Source organism: Carcharodon carcharias, chromosome 4 (assembly GCF_017639515.1).
Source record: "Carcharodon carcharias isolate sCarCar2 chromosome 4, sCarCar2.pri, whole genome shotgun sequence".
NCBI lineage: Eukaryota > Metazoa > Chordata > Chondrichthyes > Lamniformes > Lamnidae > Carcharodon > Carcharodon carcharias.
In genome coordinates, this window is record NC_054470.1 from 32,362,009 (window position 1) to 32,378,878 (window position 16,870).

General features: G+C 46.0%; 1 protein-coding gene across 1 annotated transcript in view; it reads left to right on the forward strand.

The window, feature by feature from the left end:
* The window catches only part of LOC121276728 (solute carrier family 28 member 3-like), a 227,953-nt gene that overhangs the window by 49,144 nt on the left and 161,939 nt on the right, over positions 1-16,870 (forward strand). The window contains exon 4 of the mRNA XM_041185272.1: positions 8,876-8,953. Coding sequence (XP_041041206.1) covers positions 8,876-8,953 — 78 coding nt within the window. The remainder of the gene's footprint in view (positions 1-8,875; positions 8,954-16,870) is intronic.

Genomic DNA, 16,870 nt, shown 5'->3' on the forward strand with positions numbered 1-16,870 from the left:
CAATTTTACCCTCGCCTCTTTACTTATCCAAGCCTCCCAATCTTGGCTTGTTTGTGCTAATGTTTCAGTGGGATATATTTCAGCAGAATTCTGTTGATCTCTCCTATAAATATTGCACATTATTGTTCCAACTCTTTGTTAATGTTTTTCTTGGTTTACCTTCCTGTACTCTATCCTCAATATATCATATATATGTTTTTCCCAATCTATTATGGTAAAGTGCCACAGTTTGCATCTTCCTTGTTCGTGTTTTCACTAATCCACGCTTTGTACTTTGTGCACAGCACTGCCCATCGCGTAAGCAATGTTTGCTTATCCACTTATCAACTGAAGTGCAGCCCGCTCGAAGGGATTAACCCGGCTTTGTCCAAATTGCTGGGTTTAGAGCTACGATAATGGCTCAATTCAATTTTAAATCTTCATCAATGTATTGCTCAGAGGCTCTCCTGTCTTCCTAAACAGGTACTGTGTCACAGTTTTGCTGGAGAATCCAGTACTGTCCTTGCATGACTGGAACCTATCTAATTGCGTCCCATTCAAAAAATTGTTCCCCATTTGCAATTTTGCCATTTGCGAGATTTCGCAGGAATGTAAGACCCACAAACGGTGGGACTTTACTGTACTTTGGCCTTTGAACAATCTGTGTCCTTTAAGATCAATATCTTAAACTTTATTCTGTGGTGATCAGTGTTAATTGTATCTGAGGAGTCACGAATGGTCCTGAGCATTGTGCAATCATCACCGAACATCCCCATTTCTGAGCTTATGATGGAAGGAAGGTCATTGATGAAACAGCTGAAGATTGTTGGGCCGAGGAACAGCTCCAGGACATCAGTGCAGGGCGGAGCGGGTGGGGAGGGTTGGGGGGGGGTGGTGGGTGTGTTCGGTGAGTGTGGGGGCACTCGAAGGTCTTATCAGGATGCCATCAAAGTCAGAGGCAATCAGATTCAGGCTTGTTTCAACTGAGTGTCTCTAACCCAGGAGGAACTGCATGACGTCACTCATTTTGAGTTGTCTGTGAGAACACTTCTATTGAAGATGCAGCCTGGAACAGATCAATTCTTACCACCTGAAGGATTCACATCTGCCTAGTTGTTTCATTGTCACTGTTCTCTGACTCTGGCTCCCTTCACCACTTCATTCCCCTTTTCTTGTTCCACCATGTGTTAATATTTACTTGGTGTTCAAAAAGACAAAAAATGCACTTACAGGTGAAAGAAACCCAGTGACTCACTCACTGCTCAGCCAGATGCAGTAGCCTCCACTCTCAGCCATTTCTGCAGAGCTGTATGGGATGAGGTCGAGACAGCCTGCTCATTTGACTCCGCTTGCAGCTGAAATGCATCTGGTAGGCTTGTAGCGGAGGTACCAGTTTGGGTACCTCAAGAGGCTCTACACTGGCGCCATTGCAGGGGCAACCTTCAACACTGGACCCTGCTGCACAGGTATGTCCTCAGTCAAGAGGGCCTGAGAAGGCCTGTGATAATGATGGTACCCATGAGGGTGGCACTCTCATTCTCCCTGATAGCCTCAGCCCTTGGCTGGCACTCTGGATGCTGGAGGGGACCACTAGTTTGGAGTAACTGGCATCTCCTAACATCTCTGTGCCATCAGTGCCACTGATTGGTCTATCTGAGCTGGTGGAGGGTGTGCTTGTAAGCTGTGACAGTGCTTGCTTTGAGGTCTGCTCTGACAGCGCTTGGCCCGATGATGGATCAGGAATTGGTCTTTGTGTCTCAATGACAGAACCTGTGGGAGACACAAGAATAAATCATTGAGAAAAGAGCAATGAAATTCTTGAACTTCGATCCAATCTGAAGAACATGAAAGATGAGCTGTGCAGTATAGAAGAGCAAATACAGACATTAAAAGCAGATATCTCTGAAACAAAGACAACTGAATGCACCAGAGTAGTTGTTGAGTTGAACGAATAAGTTCATAAGCTTGAAAAAGGATTGGATAATAAGAGAGTAAACAAATATTTGGCTAAAATTGTGAAACAAGTGGAAATGAAGGCTCCATTTTTGAAACATCAACGTCCAGCAGGATCATGGCAGACCCCACGAAAAGCAAAAATCCTAGTCCAGCCTAGGTATGAACGGAGTGAACGTTCCCTCCTGAAGGAACAGGACAAACCCATGGTGTCCTAATAAAGCAGGTGGTTGTTGATAAAGATACACAACCTGAAGTGTAAAAAGCGAATGAAATGGAGACAACCAAGTGTCAGAAACACAGAAGACTACAATTTCAACACCAAACTGACAAAGTCAACCCAAAACAACTGAGACTACCATTCCTCTAAATGTGACAGAACATGATCTGGAAGAATTGTGAAGTTTCCAGACAGTCTGAGTCTGACTTGAGATGGGGATAAGGGTAACATGGAAATAAGGAAGATTGTACTGCAAATATATTTGGTAAGGATTTTGGGGGAGGTGTAGTATGAGGGTGTTTTGACAGAGCAAGGGTTAAAGTGGTGCTGGAGAACAGTACCACTCACATAGTGATGTAAAATAGTCACGTGATGGTATACTGTGTCATTGAGCCAAGAGGAATCCAGCATGGACACATTCATGCAGGGCTGTACCTTGGAGATGTGTATAGTTATGGGTTAATGATTTATGTTCAACTATACAAGCTTCCAGACATCTTAGAGAGACACCAAACAACCTTACAACACTCCATGGTTGTGATTTTTTGTTTTTTCATCATTGCATAGATTTGCCTCCCTTCATTTCTTTTCCACATATGATGGTCTGTCATGTATCCTTATTAATTTGCCCAATCCCTTCCTTTATTTCAATTCATATAGGTTATGTTTCTATCTCTTTATTACTTATGTCCTTCCTTGCTACTGCTATTCTTATTTGAATAACATAGCTAACCTACACCTTTTTTCCTTTCCTAACTTCCTAAACACCTTATAGCCTACAACATATAACTGCTAATTCTGTCATGTGTGCTACGTTGCTTCCATTAAGTCTGTTGCATCTATTACATCACTTATAGTTGATGCTTCCAATTAGCCCATTTTGTTGCTGATGCTCTATATGTTGTTATATAGGCAATGTAATATACTGTTTTTTTTTTCATTGCTCCTGCTTCATTTCAACAGGCATTTTATTGTTAGGCCTAAAACCAATTTTGTTCCCTGGGTATTTATGTTGATGCAAAATTTGATAGCTTGGAGATTGTGATGAGTGATTAACCCACACCTGTTCTGATGCTGGCAGCATTCAAACTTCATGCTGCCTTTTCATTTAAATGATTCTAGCATGCAGCCCAGCGCTAAGCATGCTTTTGAGAGGCTGTATGCCTCATCAGGAAGCCTAAGATTGTATGAGGCTAGCACCACTATCAGCCAGTCTGCACCTCTTAAAGGGGAGGTGCATTCTGGCTGCAGTGAGTGCTGAAACTGGCTGGGGAAGAGTCTCTGACATTACTATGGTACAGCAGGGGAAGAGCATACTCCAGTGTTCTCAGATGCTGCATTGGAGGCTGTAGTGCAGGAGATGGATAGCAGGAGAGCCACAGGGGACCGGATGGTTTTCATGATCAGTGTCAGTAATATACTTTTGAGGACTTGGATGCAGTGCTGCAGGAAGTTCAATGACCTCACACGGTCATCTTCAAATTCCACATCCTCCTTTCCTCTCCCTCTGCCACCGTATCCTGATTACAAAAGCCGCTTGTTGGTAAGGTTGTGCAGTATGCAGCAGAGCGCAACAATTCTTGACACAAACTCTCACAAGCACTGCAGAGTTCCTCCACAGGTAGCAGAAACGTTTTTAAGTACCCCAATGGTCTACTTGATCAGATTTTGTGTAGCAATATGGCTTTTGAAGTACTTGGCTCACCCATTGCACAACCCCACTACTCATGTACCAAAAGTCCCTGTAAATCACACTCATACCTGACATTCGTAACTTCATCTCATCCTCGTATATTTACCAATGCTGAAAGCTTCACACTGACATTTCCCAGCCTGCACTCGTTACCATCTATGAAAGGCAGATCACCTAAACAGATTGCTTTACACTCATTGCAGGGGACTCAGATGAGAACCTCAATCAGGTGGCATACAAAAGAAAGCAGATGGATATGCACATTGAAATGCTTAGTGCATTGACAGACCTGCCAGAAAGCCTGTGCGGAATATCAAATTGCATGGAGGAGTTCAGCACCAATTTGGCACAGGAGCTTAGAGTCCATCCTCTGCAGCATGGCAGTGGTGGCCAGCTTCATGAGAATACTTGTGGACCTAAGAATGATGCAGCATTTGAAGTCTGATGGATCAGCTTCTATTGCAGCCAAGCAGAAATTACCCAACATTTAGGTGCCATTGACCTAAACAGAGTTAGTGTATTTGGTGACTGCTTTCGTGCCTTCGGACATGGCATGCTTGGCCAGTTCGCCTGGCAGCATGAGGCGGATGGTGCTCTGGATCTCCCTGGCCGAGATGGTGTGGTGCTTGTTGTAGTGAATGAGCTGCAAAGCCTTGGAGTCGATGAATTCAAAAATGCCAACAACGAAGGAATTCATAACGCTCATGGCCTTGGACGAGGTCCTGGTGGAAGGTTGGACCTGGATCAGTACCCTGCACATATAATTGGAATAGCTTTGCTTGCAAGATTTCCTCTGCTTCTTGGGCGGCTTCTTGGTGACTTAAGTCAGCAACAGCTTCGATGCCTTGCAGGATGCACTGCCCCTAACGCAGCTGCCACCTCAGGCATTCCACTCGACTTGGACCAACAGCCCACTTTGAAGCCATGCAGGCTCAGCTTGCTGGCACACAGGTTCAGACTGCTGTCATGGAAACTTAGCTGCTGCCAGCATAGCTGCGGATATTAAAGGGGCTTGCAGGATCTCACAGCAGTCTATCCTCCAACATTACTAAGATTGATGAGGTGCCACCCCATGGAAGTAGCAGTGGATGAAGAACCTGCTGTCCTTTATCAGGATGACAGCATTTGTCCTCCAGCCACTACAAGTGTGCTTTCTGTTGCCTGCCAGCCAGCCCAGAATGTTGCTATTTATATCAAGGTGGCGCAGTCCGAAGTGAGATCTTCTAGGGTCAGACCTTCTTGAGGTCATCCTGCAAGGTCACCTGCATTCTCACCCAGTGAAAGTCAGCAACCTTCTATTAGCCAAGTTGCAGCATTGGGGTAGCTGTGCATTGGAGAACTAGGATAGATAACAGCTCACATAAGGCTGATTAATTGACTTCTATATGAAATATTGGATGGTTTATGGTTGATTTATGAAGTTCAATTGGAATATTTGTTTTATGGTGGCTTTTATTATTCCATTGTGACTTAGAGGACGAGGTAATTGTCAGTAACAGGGAAGGTAAGATGTGGATCTTTTAGTGAATGGAGAACTGGGGATGTGTTCACTGACATCAGAGTTAGATTAATTGATCACAGTCAGCTTGACCAGAAAGATGTGTTGGATGGCTCCTCCTTTCCTCTCCCCCTTCATGTTCCTCTGCCACAGTACCCTGATTACAAAAGCCGAACTTTCTTGTTGTCGAGGTTGTGCAGTATGCAGCAGAGCACAACAATTCTTGACACAAACTCTGGCAAGCACTACAGGGTTTCTCCAGAGGTAGCAGAAGCATTTTAAGCACCTCAGTGGTCAGCTCGCTCAGATTTTGTGTGGCAATATGGCTTTTGTTATATGCACCATGTCTGCTTAGATTGTGCACTGGAGTCATCAGTGAGGCATCAGCTGCCCACTGGTTTGTCATGGTGGTACAATGGACTGCTGCAGAACGAAGACATCATGACTGTTGCCAGAATACTGGGCATTGACCTGCATGAAACCCTGTATATTGTTGCCTCCTAGATGGACATTGTGAGAGTGGAATCCCTTCTGGTTGTGGTATGTCTCAGATTGCACATGCGACACCTGTAAAGCAAAGTGTGTCCAGCCAGTGGCAACCTTCACTGTGGGGAGGCTTGCAATCCTTGTGAAGCTGCATGCTTTTTTTGTCTGTTTCTTTTTGGCAAGAGAGAATAATATTGTCTGCCCTCTTTGCATATAATGCAGCTGTGAATGGCAAACTGGGGGATGTTGCAAATATCGCCTGTGAATACCTGAAAGGTACCCAATGCATTCATGGCCACGATCACCTTCATATTCATTACCAATGCTGTTCCTGTCCCATTCTGTGGCTGCAGTTTTGGCTGCAACAGGTGGCAGATTTTAGTGAGCACCTCCTTAGTGAAATAGAGGGGTCCAACACTGTTCCTTGCTGAAAACCTTTGCGGATTTGGCCTTTTGACAGCCCTTCTCTCACTCCTCCTCTTCCTCTTGAAGCAGTTTGTCCTCCTCTGTGTTGTCTTTGCTCATTCTCCCTGTCATGCTGTAGGCCAAGGGGAATACAAACTACTGCGGTCATGTCTGATAAAAAGTGTTAAGACCAGAACTCTTGGAGTCAGGACGAGTCCCTCAGCACATGCTACACCATGTGCAAATTTACTTAACAACACAAATGACAAATGCCTTCCACATACTCAGCAACAACCAGTGAAAATTAAGCATCATCTAACCTGAAATAATTGATGATCATTTTAAATAGTGCTGGTTTGGGGGTGGTTGGAGGGTAGGGATGTGGAATCCTTCTTGCTGGTGAATGCGTGTTCAGCTTTGTGAGGTTAAGAAAGGGAATTAGCTGGAGTGTTGAGGTTGAAACAGACAATTCTGGCTTCAAGTCAGTGTTACATACTTTCTGATGTCATGATCTGCCCAGTTTTCATAGTTCTTGCACATGGGCACTGCCTACATGCTCACACCCTCTACTAAATGTTGCCTAGTGTGGCCAGCACCAAAATATGTGTGCATGTCCCAGACATCATTCTGGCACTGAAATGGCATCCATTGCACTGTAACTAAGCAACCACATTTTGTAGCCTGCATCTTGCATTTTGACCCTTGCTCTCGTCACTTTGTTTTTGTTAGTTTTTTTGGATATAATAGTAACCTATCTTCCGCTTTAAAGTGCTTTTTGTCTTATTTATCCTTCCACTAGGACCTTTGTCTCCTATATATTTCTCTAGTATAATCTCTTTAAGCATCTCAAAATAGTTAATAACAACAAAAAAACTGCGGATGCTGGAAATCCAAAACAAAAACAGAATTACCTGGAAAAACTCAGCAGGTCTGGCAGCATCGGCGGAGAAGAAAAGAGTTGACGTTTTGAGGACTCGAAACGTCAACTCTTTTCTTCTCCGCCGATGCTGCCAGACCTGCTGAGTTTTTCCAGGTAATTCTGTTTTTGTTCAAAATAGTTAATGGTGCTTCCTCATCCTAGTGCTGAGATACCAGCATGAATAGAAGATGTACTCGCCTAGGGGGTTTTCACTTGAGTAGAAATTCTAGCTTTGTTTACTGCTCTTGTAAAGACCTCAAATTGTCATCCAATGTGATGCTGACATTTGTGCTGGTCTACTAATGCCCTTCAGCACTAATCCTGTTGGAGTGTGGGATAAGGGTGAAGGCACCTTATTTGCATTTCCTGTGTTATTCGTAACACATCGTAAGTACTCATTGTCCCAAAAGTGCTAGAAAATCTGATGAAACTTGAACATACCCTGAGATTGTTGGGCACCCCCAGTGCTGGAAAGCACTTATCATTGCCTCCACAGGTTCCCTTTGTGAGATGGCTGCAGTTACAAAAGCTTTTAAAATTCATAATGGCGCTTACACAATCCCAGCCTGGACTCACTTCTACTCTTTAGGTGGCCAGTATGCCTTTTCTCCCCCAGCATATGAGCTTCCACAATTAAACTAGATTCCTCCACTCGAGGGAATCTCTTTTGTATCAGCGCTTTGATTTGGGTGAACAGATGCTCCAGCTCCAAACAAGTCTACAGAAACTTCCACGTAAACTGAGGGCCTTATATATCTGGGTTTTGGCAGAATTTGGAGACATTTCATTGGATTCCTAATGGAGTCATAGTGATAGTTTGCTGGAATGAACAAGCCATTTCAATTTGAAATTGTTTTTGACAAACCTTTTCTATTTATAGAGGAAAAAAAGCTGTATGTGTTTTTTCACATGGACATCGCATGCATTTGACAGAATGATAAGTTTTGACGTGATTCATTTACATGCAATTTTTAAAAAATTCTTTTATGGAACGCTAGACCAGCATTTATTGTCCATTCCTAATTGCCGTTGAGAAGGTGGTGGTGAGCCACCTTCTTGAACTACTGCAGTCCATGTGATGTAGGTACACCCACAGTGCTGTTAGGGAGAAGAGAGAGTTGCTGAGCCCAGTACTTCAATCTCCTTTATTATTTTCCTAATCCCACGATCAGGCTTTTTTCTCTTGTCTACTTCCTTTCTGTTCATGTAATCAAGCCAATTTTAATTTCTCCCTCTTGAGTATTTTGCCTGCGTTCTCTACCCTAACCCATCATAATTCTTCTGCCTTCCCACTCTCCTGTTATCCTAGGCCTGAGTGTCCTTTAGCTGTTTTGGCCACATTGTTTGGAATTCTTTCCCTACACCTGTCTGTTCGGGCACCTCTCCTCTTTCCAGACCATCCTCAACAGCCATCTCTTTTACCAAGCTTTTGTTCACCCTTCCTAATATTCCTTCTTTGGCTCAGTATCTATTATTTGATCGCCTTTGCGAAGCAACTTCAAATAAAGCCACTATATAAATGCAAATTGTTTATTTACAACATACATTTGTAAGCAAATAGGGTTTGCCAAACATTTGTTGATGGTGATAGTGTTATTTTAAACGTTTATTTTGTGAAGTCATATATATTAAATATTTGGCTCTTATGTATTATTATGAAGCTTGACAATTATTCATATGCCTTTGAACAAACATTTACACAATTTAATTACTTACTTACAGATTTTTTTGAATTACACGGATGCTGGTTCAAGATTTTTATTTGGTGAAGCGTACACAAACCACTTCTTTGCTTTTAAGGTCAGTTTAACATGCATCTTGCACTTTGAAATGCCTAAAAAGAGCTGGTGATGCCACAATTTAAATGCCAACATCCCACAAGAACACAAAAAATAGGAGCAGGAGTAGACCATGTGGCCGATCAAGTCTGCTCCGCCATTCAATACGATCATGGCTGACCTTAGGCTTTAACTCTACTTTCCCGCTCATTCCCCATATCCCTTGATTAACTGAAAGACCAAAAATATATCTATCCCAGCCTTAAATATATTCAATGACTGAACATTCATAAACCTTTGGGGTAGAGGACTGGTGAATTAATTTATCTTCATGTCAGTCTGAACTGATTGGCCCCTAATTCCGAGACTATGTCCCCGTGTTTTCGATACCCTCATCAGCGGAAACAATGGGCAGAATCTTCCAGTCCCACCAGCAGTGGGCAGGGGAGCCTAATTTGGCATGAGGCCAAAAATCAGTTCCCTGATTTTGGGATGAACTGTAGGAATTCTGTTCTTGGAATTTTAATAGCAGCTTAAAGGTGGGTGGAGCTTCCTGATGAACAATGTTGGGAAGCCTTTCTGCATGTTTGAGCATGTTCACTAAAATGTTACCTCGCCAGAATTAAGTTACCCATCCAAATTAATTTCCCTGCCAGCGAAAAATTAGACTGCTCACTTTTCCGACTGTATATAAGTGGTATGCACCTGGTGAGCTTCACTTCTACCATGACTTTGAGGTCAGCAGACACTGTTTTCACCTTTTTGGGGATGTTCATAACTTGACTCATATTGGGTGCCGGTAGCAAAAGCTGCGCAAAGGCAGGAAACGGGAGGCAAACGCTGGAATTGGGGGTGTAGGGTGGAGTGGAAGCTGGACATAGGAGGCAGGCAAAGGGTGGAGGGGGTTAGGATGGAAAGGTGGAGCGGAGGCTGGAATTGGGAGGCAGGTGTAGGGTGGAAGAGTAGAGTGGAGTTTGGACATGGGAGGTAGGTGAAGGATGGAATTGGGAGACTGAGGAAGGAGAGGGGAGAGTGTCTGGGGAAGGAGGGAGGCAGTGAGTGGATGCAAGGGTGCAGCGACATTGGGTGGAAAGAAAGGCGTTTCTTGTTGGATCTGGGGCTCCTGTGGCTGGCTGGGGGTGGGGGTTTTATGGGCAAGGATGGTTGGCGACAGCCGGTCCTAGAGTTTGGGGTCCTGGGGTCTGACCTGAGGGTGCTGGGCAGAGGAGGGAACAGTCAGAGTCAGAGGGGGGATGTTGGATGTGGTAGGGTAGCAGGTCTAAAGTGATAGCCTGATGGGTTAAGGTTTCCATGGGTGGGGGCTGGTGGGTCACAAAGGTGTACTACATTGGTGGCTTGTTTAATAGAAGGAGTCAAGGTGGACATTGGGACGGTAATGGGTGTTGGCCCTGAGGGGAGGGAAGGCATGCGGAGGTGAATGGTAATAGGGTCCATGATAATGGGGGGAGGTTCAAGGGTAACAGAGGGGAGAGAAATGTTGATATTGGGTGTGTCAAGGGTGATGGGGGCAGTTGGTGGGTGACGGGGAGGGTAGAAGGTTGTGGAGCGAGTTTGAAAACAAACACGCACCATTTTCTGATTTTCGGCAATGCAAATCAATCAATTTAAAACTGCGATATTTTGAAGTGGGAAGAGGGTCTATTCGGGTGGGTGGATTTCAAGGTCAGCACAGTTGGCCAACTAAGAGGACACCCTAATAACCATGAGGCAACTGGATGACAACCATGCACAGTTGTTTTCTGTCTGTGGTGAAGCCCAAACAGCAGCAGGCTTGTTCCTGACTCATGGGTCCCATAACATTGAGGTTCCAGCAAGGTTTGGAGCTGCCATTCATTCTGTGCCATTTGCCATCTGCTGCTGTCAGAGTCAGGGATAAAGGGAGGGATGGAGGTGGATGCCTCCAAGGGAGCACAGCTGGTCGGCAGCAGCTAATCCTTGACTCCAAACCTCCATCTGCACGGGTGAATGGTCATAAAAACAGAAAATGCTGGAAAAGCTCAGCAGGCCTGGTAGCATCTGTGGACCTGGAAACAGAGTTAATGTTTCGAGCCTGTACGACTCTTATTTATGACTTCTGAAAAAGAGTCATACGCACTCAAAATGTTAACTCTGTTTCTCTCTCCACAGATGCTACCAGACCTGCTGAGTTTTTCCAGTATTTTCTGTTTCTATTTTTGATTTCCAGCATCTGCAGTATTTTGCTTTCATCAGATGAATAGTCAACCCTGACTAGGGCTCATGTGGTTAGTCTTTCTTTGTTGCCAAGGCAATGGTGTCGCCATAGATTCTCAAGGCAAGCAGAATAGTGTCAGAGGGAGGCTTCTTGCATATGGCTGTCATCACCCTGGTCAAAGAGCAATGTCCCCGTGCGCAGTTATGTATGAACGGGAAGAACATTCACCTCTGATCCTCCAGGATGTCTTTCACCTGGAAGTGGCATGAAATGGGGATGCCATGTCTAGATGAAGGCCAGGCACAGGGCTTAGCACTGGCTTGGTGGCTCTAAGATGGGGGAAAACTTGTAAAGAATGTGCTCACTATAATTATGACTTCAATGCGTTCACAAATCCACTGAGGCTGAGATGATGCAGGGTCCCAGCAACCCTGCCTTGGTACTGGTTCAGCCAGCTGAGGAGAAGGAAGGCTCATCACAGGTTGGCACAGGGCCAGGAGGAACAATGGCCTGAGCAGCAAAAGGCTGCGTGGCCTCAAAAAAGCCAGGATGCTGGCAGACAGGCTCACCTGCATCACCTGCAAAGGTGAGCATTGGCCCAACTACGGCTGTATGGCAGCTATCTACAGATGAGTGAAAGGCAATACCAGAGGCGCCTTAGAATTTCCAGAAATGTGGTTGCTTACATCTGTCAGCTTCTCCATGATGATCTGTGGCTGCAAGGACTTGGAGGGAATCCCATGCCAGTGACATCAAAGGTCCCTGCCACCTTAAACCTCTTTGCTAGTGGTTCCTTCCAGTGTTCCTAAGTGGTATCTCCCAGTCAGTGACACACAAATGCATGATGGAGGTGACAGATGCGTTGTTCAGGGGAGTGCATCACTTTGTCTAATTCCACCTGGATCCTGAAAGCCAGGCTACAAGAGCATTGTGATTTGCAGCAATCTCGGGTTTCCCGTAAGTGCAGGGCACTATTGACTGCACACATGGCCTTGAGAGCTCCCTGACGACAGCTAGTCGCACTCATCAATAACAGAAAATGATTCCATGTGCATCTCATATGTGATTACAGGAGGCAACTCCTGCATTGTGCTCAGTTCCCAGGGAGCTCTCATGATGCCTACATTCTGACCCACTCCCAGGTGCCACAGGTTTTTGAAAGACCTCAGCGATTGCAGGGCTGTCTCCTCAGGGACAAAGGATACCCCAGGAGACCTGGCTGATAATGCCAGTTCACCGTCTGCAGAGGGCTGCTGAGGAGGGCTACAATGATGCACATTCCTCCACCAGCTCCGTAATTGAGCAAATCATAGGCCTCCTAAAGATGAGGTTCAGATGTTTGGACTGCTCAGTCGGGGCACTCCAATACTCCCAGCAGAGAGTGTCCCACATCATTGTTGTCTGTTGCACCCTGCACAACCTGGAGAAGTAATGGAGGACCGCGATGTCTCCTCCAACAATGAGGACGGCGAAGGGGATGGAGCTGACATGGGCCAGGTTGTCGATGAGCCACATGCAGAGGTCATAGCAGTGCTACAACATGGCAGACGGGTCCATGCCAATTTGATAGCTACCAGATTCCAGATAGAGTAAGATGCTGACACATTTCTTTAACTTTTTTGTTTTCTATCCTCTGCTGGCTGGAAAGCCCCAGCTTCTTTTTACTTACAGCCATTATACTTTGCTCTAATGCACCTTGATTTAGGAAAACTGAGTTAAATTGCACTAGTTACTGTCTGCCTTGTTGGTGGTTTGATCCTTGACATGCGCCAAACTATGCTAATATGCAGCACCCTGGTGCCAAATGCACAAATTAAAACCTGCACAGCACTCCATCCTCCCAGGACCTTGGGCACATGGAAGTGGAATTGTGTCTTTACCCATGCTCTCACAAAGTCTGTGTGCATGGCAACTTGGAAGCAATCTCAAAACCAACCTTGGCAGGGATGCACTCATGTCAACCTCACACCTGCTCCCAAAAGCCGATCTGGAGGAGAGCTCTTTCAGGCAGAACCAGATAGATGGGTTCACAGAGGAGCAGCATGAGAACACCATTTGGCCCCTCGAAATCTCTCCTCCATGCAGATTGATCAGGGAAGATTGTGTTCCAGCCCCCACAATCGCCACTCCTCATGTAAACCCATATCCATTGACATCCTTATAATGCTGAGAAGTTTCAAGATCATTTTGGAGTCCACTCACTGAGTCCCTCACCTGCACTATGGGTGACTGAGATGCAACTACTCCAGATTGTCCAATCACAGAGACTCCGACAAGTCTCAATCCTAGATGGCCTTAGCATTAGTGCTAGACCGTGATTGTCATTGTGGACACCCCAGCCAAGGTAAACTTCTTTCTTGCATGGACCCTGCAGAGGAGACCTGCTAGAGCTGCTGATGCTGCACATGGAGAGCTTCACAGTCCTCGTCACAGTCCTCGGCACAGTCCAGCACATAGGCCCATTCTATTCTTTCTCTCCTCATTGTCTAAAACACCAGTCCTTCAGTGATGTCCCATGCACTTGAGATGCAAACCCTTCATGCGAGATCTACTGCCACCCTTGATAAGGAGACAAGTAGGCCAAACAAATATCCATGTGAGGTCTGACAAAGGCTTCAGTCACCTGCACAAACATCTCTTAAATCCTACACTGAAATTCCTCTTGCAGTCAAGCTTAATTTGCCCATGGCCTCCACTGACAGGCTTCATCTGAATATTAGCTCAAAATGACAAATCGCCAAGGAAGGCCATTAACAATTGGATGTGCTCACTACAGCTTTCTCCAGACATATTGGGTAGCCTCTGGTTTTCTACTGTTAAGATGTCAGTGTACAGCTTCACTCTCTCACCCTTGAAACTGCATCTACAGTTTTCCTTGCCACTCACATAGCAGATTTAACTCCTGTCTAGTACTCGTGGCATCTGCCTATGTCTGACATCAGGGCAACAGTAGCAGGAGATGCAATGACTTCAATGTACACGTTTTCAGAGGTCAGAACATGGAGAACTGCGAGTAATGGCATGCATGATGCGTGGCCAGGCAGCACATTCACAAATAATAGCCAGTGCTTAATCATGTACATGTAGGATTATTGAGTAATCATTATGTTGATCATATGAGAGATGTGAATCTATAGGAGTTCATGGTCGAACCCTGATGGAGGCCCACAATCCAAACTCCTAAATGCCCACGACTATTGAAGCAACCAGCAGCAAGATGAAATCCAGGACCCTTCTAAACAGTACAAGTGAACAGATATTTACAAATGCCAAAACTATATACAATGGTTGTACACCCATGCCACCTGCGTGCCTTCAAAACTTCTTAATCTTTTGTTGCCTACTGCTATGTCTCGGTGCAGTCTTAACATCCATATCTGAGGTGGAGGAGCCTACTGACTGCTATGTCCTGTTGATTGTGATGACTTTGGCGGGTGTCCTCTGGTGGTCCAAGGCCTAGTGAGCTCCGGTCTGCTAAGGGTTGCCTGCTCAGGTGCAGGCAGAGGTACACTCTCCTCGGTTTGATTTGCTGGAGATGATGGAGCCCCTGGTAGAGGGGAGGAGTGGCAGTGCACCCTTGGAGTCTTCTGGGATTAAACCCCCAGGGCGCCTGCTTGATTTGCACTCCACCTACAAACATGTACTCCCTCCATCACCAACGCAGTGGTACCAGCGTGTATCATCCACCAGACACACTACAGGAATGCACCAAGACTCCTCAGACAGCACCTTCCAAACCCATGACTGCTACCACCTAGAAGGACAAGAGCAGCAGATATATGGGAACACCACCTGCAAGTTTCCCTCCAAGCCACACACCATCCTGACTTGAAAATATATCACCATTCCTTCACTGTCGCTGGGTCAAAACCCTGGAACTGCCTATGCAACAGCACTGTGCATGTACCTTCTCCACATGGACTGCAGAGATTCAAGAAAGCAGCTCACCAACACCTTCTCAAGGACAGTTAGAGATGGGCAATAAATGCTGGCGTAGTCAGTGACACCCATACCCGAATGTTTAAAAAATGCTGCACCTCACCTGTAGCTAAAGCGACGGAGTGCAGGTCTGAGCGCACATCCGGCAGCAATCGTGTGTTCTTTTGGACCTGAGTCTCCAAGGCAGCCGCCATCCTTTCCATGGAGGCAGATAAACGCTCGCATGTCGGAGCCACGACATCAGACAGAACGTAGATGGACTCCTCCTTCCTTCGGTCCAGTCTGCGCATGGCCTCTAGCATTTCTGTCAATGTTTCCCTGGCTGTCCCTGCATCTCCAACAAGTCTTTTAGGGCCGAGTCCAGAGGCTTGTCATCTGCATGGGGCTCAGCAGGGGCCTGGTCTCCAGCAGTCCCCTGAGTGTCAGATACCTTGGCTGTCACTTCCTTCGCCAGCTATGGACCTGTGTCTGTGATGTGCTCAGTTGATTGTGACCTCGAGCCTACTCAAGAACTAGCACCCTCTGAGTGTGTATATCTGTGCTGGTGGAGGGTGCATATGAACAACATGTTAGTGTATCCTCCTCAGAGGTGGAGTTGGAGATGGGGCTGTAGCTGGTCCTTGTTGATGGCCTCCTCCTTTTCTTGCTAGTACCTGGAATAGAGAAAAGAAAGATTTAGTGCTTGATTAAGCAGGCTCCTTAGTTAAATAAATCTCTCACTCTGGGCACAGCTGACAACCACAGACTACAGGCATCTTCACTGGCTTCCTCGGGGAGTTCTATCTCACCCGTAGCACAGGCTCCTCCCTGGCTATCTCTGAATTCCAAAGATTCACAACCCTTTGAGTGAAGTAATTTCTCCTCATCTTAGTCCTAAATTATCAAACGGTTATCCTGAGATTATGCCCCATGATTCAGATTCCCCGATGAGCGAAAACAATCTCTTAGCATCCATCATATCAAGCCCCTTCAGAATCTTGTATGTTTCAATGGGATCGTCTCTCGTTCTTTAAACTCCAGAAAATGTAGTTCCAGTTTACAAAGCTATTCACCATAGGCCAAAAGTGCAGACAGTGGGTGGAATTGTCCCAGATTTGCACTAAGTGCAGTAGCGGGCGGGTGAAAGGCTTTTCACGCCGTTTTGTCCTAATTCCACCTCATTAATCATGCATTTCAGGTAACTTGCCGGGTGGGTGTGGGGGGGCGGGGGGGTGGTGCAGTGGGGGGTGGCCTCTCATTCGCCCACACCACCGTCACCACAGGCCTTCAGTAAACTGGGAGCCATATTTAAAAGCCACCCCTGCAAAGAGCTCGTACTCTTCAAGGGGTAGGAAACTGCTGCGAACTGATGGCTGCCAAAGGGGGGAAACATGCTACCCCCAGATTTAATGATACCTCCCTCAAGCATCTATGGAAGCAGTGGAGGCCCACCTTGATGTCCTCTACCCATATAGACAAAGGCCAGCATGCAAGGGCAGCAGTCCTTTATGGGAGGGGTTGGCAGCAGTGGTTAGTGCCAACGTCCTGCAAAAGAGGACTGCCACCCACTACAGAAAAAGGATAAATGATCTTCTCCGTTCCAGCAGGGTAAGCCATTCTTCTCATCATTCTCAACTCTCACACTCTCAAACCCATCACACATCCACAGGGATCTCTCTCACTGCCAGTTAAAGGGACATCACCATTCGCTCTCTCACACACACCTCATTGTCCTCATCTCATCCATGGCACCACTCACCACCCACACATGCCAGGCATACTTATCATCTGGCTTGGCAGGGCATCCTGCTTACATTTTCTCCATCT